General features: G+C 40.7%; 1 protein-coding gene across 1 annotated transcript; it reads right to left on the bottom strand.

Annotated features, from left to right (window-relative positions):
• Positions 1-1,225: 1,225 nt before the first annotated feature.
• LOC127143912 (uncharacterized) lies at positions 1,226-2,845 on the bottom strand. The gene is made up of 3 exons (XM_051079210.1): positions 2,719-2,845; positions 2,110-2,589; positions 1,226-1,848 (listed from the first exon to the last, which is right to left on the bottom strand). The coding sequence occupies exons 1-3, from the start codon at positions 2,843-2,845 to the stop codon at positions 1,226-1,228; spliced, it is 1,230 nt and encodes a 409-aa protein (XP_050935167.1).
• Between the last annotated feature and the right edge of the window lie 293 nt (positions 2,846-3,138).

Genomic DNA, 3,138 nt, shown 5'->3' on the forward strand with positions numbered 1-3,138 from the left:
TCTTGAGAAATTTGTCGTTGATTGGGTCAATTCGTAATCCATCTTGATCGATGATTTTGTATGCTTCATTCGTGAAAACTTCTTTGACAATGTAGGGTCCGTCCCATTTAGGTGTGAACTTATTTCTCGTATGACTTGTCGTGATAATAGGTCTTCTTACTGCGAGCACTAAATCACCAACTTGAAATGATCGGGGCCTTACCTGTTTGTCAAAGACTTTTGACATTCGTGCTTGATAACATTCGAGTGCTTGTTGAGCTTCCAGTCTCTTTTCGTCAAGTGCTTCTAACTCTTGAAGGCGTAATCTAGCATTGTCTTCAGTAGTTAGCCCTTCTTGAATCGCCATTCTTAAGGAAGGAATTTCTCTTTCTAGTGGGAGTACTGCTTCAACGCCATAAACTAAGGAATAAGGTGTAACACCCGTAGGAGTACGATGGGTAGTTCTGTAGGCCCACAGTGCTTCCCCAATCTTTTCTTGCCAATCTCTTTTTGTCTTGGAGACCACCTTTTTAAGTAGACTGCATAAAGTTTTGTTGAATGCTTCTGCCAATCCATTTGCTGCAGCATTGTACATAGAAGACTTGTACTGTTTGGAGTTAAATTTTTCACATAGCTTGTCCATCAAAGTGTTAGCGAATTGTCTTCCATTATCAGTTACGATACGATGAGGAATACCATATTTGTAAATGATGTGTGTCTGAACGAAATTTACAATGTTTTCCTTCTTTGCTTCACTTAATGGCACGGCTTCAGCCCATTTAGAAAAATAATCAGTTCCTGCAAGGATGTAAGAATGACCAGCCGATGATTTAGGCGTGATAGGTCCAACCAGGTCGAGTCCCCAAGCTTCAAAAGGCCATGAAGCTATTGTCGGATGGAGCGGCTCTGGTGGCTGATGTATAAAATTTGCATGGAATTGACAAGCATCACAATACTTCGCAAAATGCATCGAATCGTGGATCATGGTAGGCCAGTAGTAACCCATTCTTTTCAACTGATATTGGAGCTTTGGACCAGACTGGTGGACACCACAAATACCTGAATGAGCTTCCTCTAAGACCTTTGTCGATTCCTCTTTTTCTAGGCATCGCAGCAGAAGTCCCTCATATGAGCGTCTGTAAAGTGTGTCTTTGTAATAAATAAATCGCGCAGCTCTTCTACGTATTTCAGCTCTATGTCGAGGATCGGTGGGAAGTTTTCCATGCTCCAAATAGTCTATAATGGGTTAGCGCCAATCTTCTTCATCAATTGCATATACATATATCACATCAGCTTCTTCGTATTGACTTTCAATTGAAGGCACAATCCATTTTTGGGAAAGGAAAATGTTTATTGGTATATCTTCCGAGACTGTTAAAGCAGTGGCCAAATTTGCAAGTGCATCAGCTTTCTTATTTTCTGATCTCGGTATATGCTCCAATATTATGTTGTCGAATCTGTCCATCAATCTTCTAGCATAACTAAAGTAAGGCTTCAAGTCTTGATGCTTTACCTCGTACTGATAAGAGAGTTGATTTATGATTAACTTCGAATCGCCGAATATTTCTATGCACTTTATCCCAAATTCTGAAGCCATTTGGAGGCCGATAATAAAGGCTTGGTACTCGGCGACATTATTTGAACACAATTCACCGAGCGTGAAGCTATATGGCAACATATGTTTCTCGGGAAAAATGAAGACAATGGCAACACCAGCTCCACTTCTTCGTGTCGCACCATCAAAGAACATGATCCAAGGCTCCATGCTTTCAACAAACAATACTTCCTCATCAGGTAAGTTGTCACATAACTTCCAATTTGATGGAACTGGATGATCAGCCAGGAAACCTGCTAATGCTTGGCCCTTCACTGCTTTTTGGGGGATATATACAATATCATATTATTGGAGTATAATAGCCCACTTCGCGAGGCGTCCCAAGATGACTGGCCTTGATAAGATATATTTGACAGGATCAGCTTTTTCCACCAAGTGTATAGTGAAGGCTTGCATATAATGTCTCAGTTTATCTACTGCAAAGAAGAGAGCGAGACACATTTTTTCAATTGGAGAATAATTTAATTCAGCTCCTGTCAGAGTTCTACTTAGATAGTAGAGTGCACATTCCTTACCCTTGTCATTTTCTTGTGCAAGTAATGCCCCGAGCGAAGTCTCTTGAGCCACAATATACAATATTAATGGTTTTCCAGCTGCAGGCGCACTTAAGACCGGAGGGTTGAATAGATACTTCTTTATGCTATCAAATGCATTTTGGCATAACTGGTCCCAATCAAAGACTGCATCCTTCCTCATTAGTCTCTGGAATGGTTGACATCGACCTGCAAGATTAGATATAAACCTTCTAATGTAAGCCAAACGACCTTGCAATCGTCTCAATTCGTGCAGGTTCTTCGGACTTGGCATCTTCTGGATAGCATCAATTTTTGAGTGATCAACTTCGATGTCGCGATGTCTCCCTATAAATCCCAAAAACTTCCCTGAAGTTACACCAAATGCACACTTGAGAGGGTTCATTCTTAGTTGATATTTTCTCAGCCGATCAAGTACAAGCTTCAGGTCTTTCAAGTGATCGCATTTCTTCTTGGACTTGACTACGAGATCGTCAACATAACATTCAATGTGTTTATGCAGCATATCATCAAAGACCCTTTGCATAGCGTGTTGTTATGTAGCACTTGCATTTTTCAATCCGAAAGGCATTACCTTATAACAGTATATACCTTTTGAAGTTCGAAATGTTGTTTTCTCCTCGTCATCTAGAGCCATTCTAATCTGATTATATCCTGACGACCCATCCATGAAAGATAAAGCTTCATGCCCTGCAGTTGCATCTATCATGATTTCCATGATAGGCAAAGGAAAGTCATCTTTTGGGCATGCGTTATTTAGGTCGCAAAAATGGACATAAACACGTAGTTGGCCATTCTTCTTCCTTACGGGAACAATATTACCTATCCATGTTGGGTACTTGACTTCACGAATAAATCCAGCCTCAATGAGCTTATTTACCTCTTCCTCGATTTGAGAAATGAGTTCTGGTCAAAATCAAAGTTGGGCTTGCTTGACTGACCGATGCTCTGGTTTGATCGTTAAGCGATGAACGACCACCTTTGGATCGAGTCCAGGCATTTCCTTATATG

Source organism: Cucumis melo, chromosome 11, assembly GCF_025177605.1.
Source record: "Cucumis melo cultivar AY chromosome 11, USDA_Cmelo_AY_1.0, whole genome shotgun sequence".
NCBI lineage: Eukaryota > Viridiplantae > Streptophyta > Magnoliopsida > Cucurbitales > Cucurbitaceae > Cucumis > Cucumis melo.

Coding starts and splice junctions, on each gene's coding strand:
- LOC127143912 (XM_051079210.1), bottom strand. CDS start 2,845: ATGGAAATCATGATAGATGCAACTGCAGGGCATGAAGCTTTATCTTTC. Junction 2,590..2,718: donor AACATTTCGAACTTCAAAAG/GTATATACTGTT, acceptor ACGATCTCGTAG/TCAAGTCCAAGAAGAAATGC. Junction 1,849..2,109: donor TGCACAAGAAAATGACAAGG/GTAAGGAATGTG, acceptor CCCAAAAAGCAG/TGAAGGGCCAAGCATTAGCA.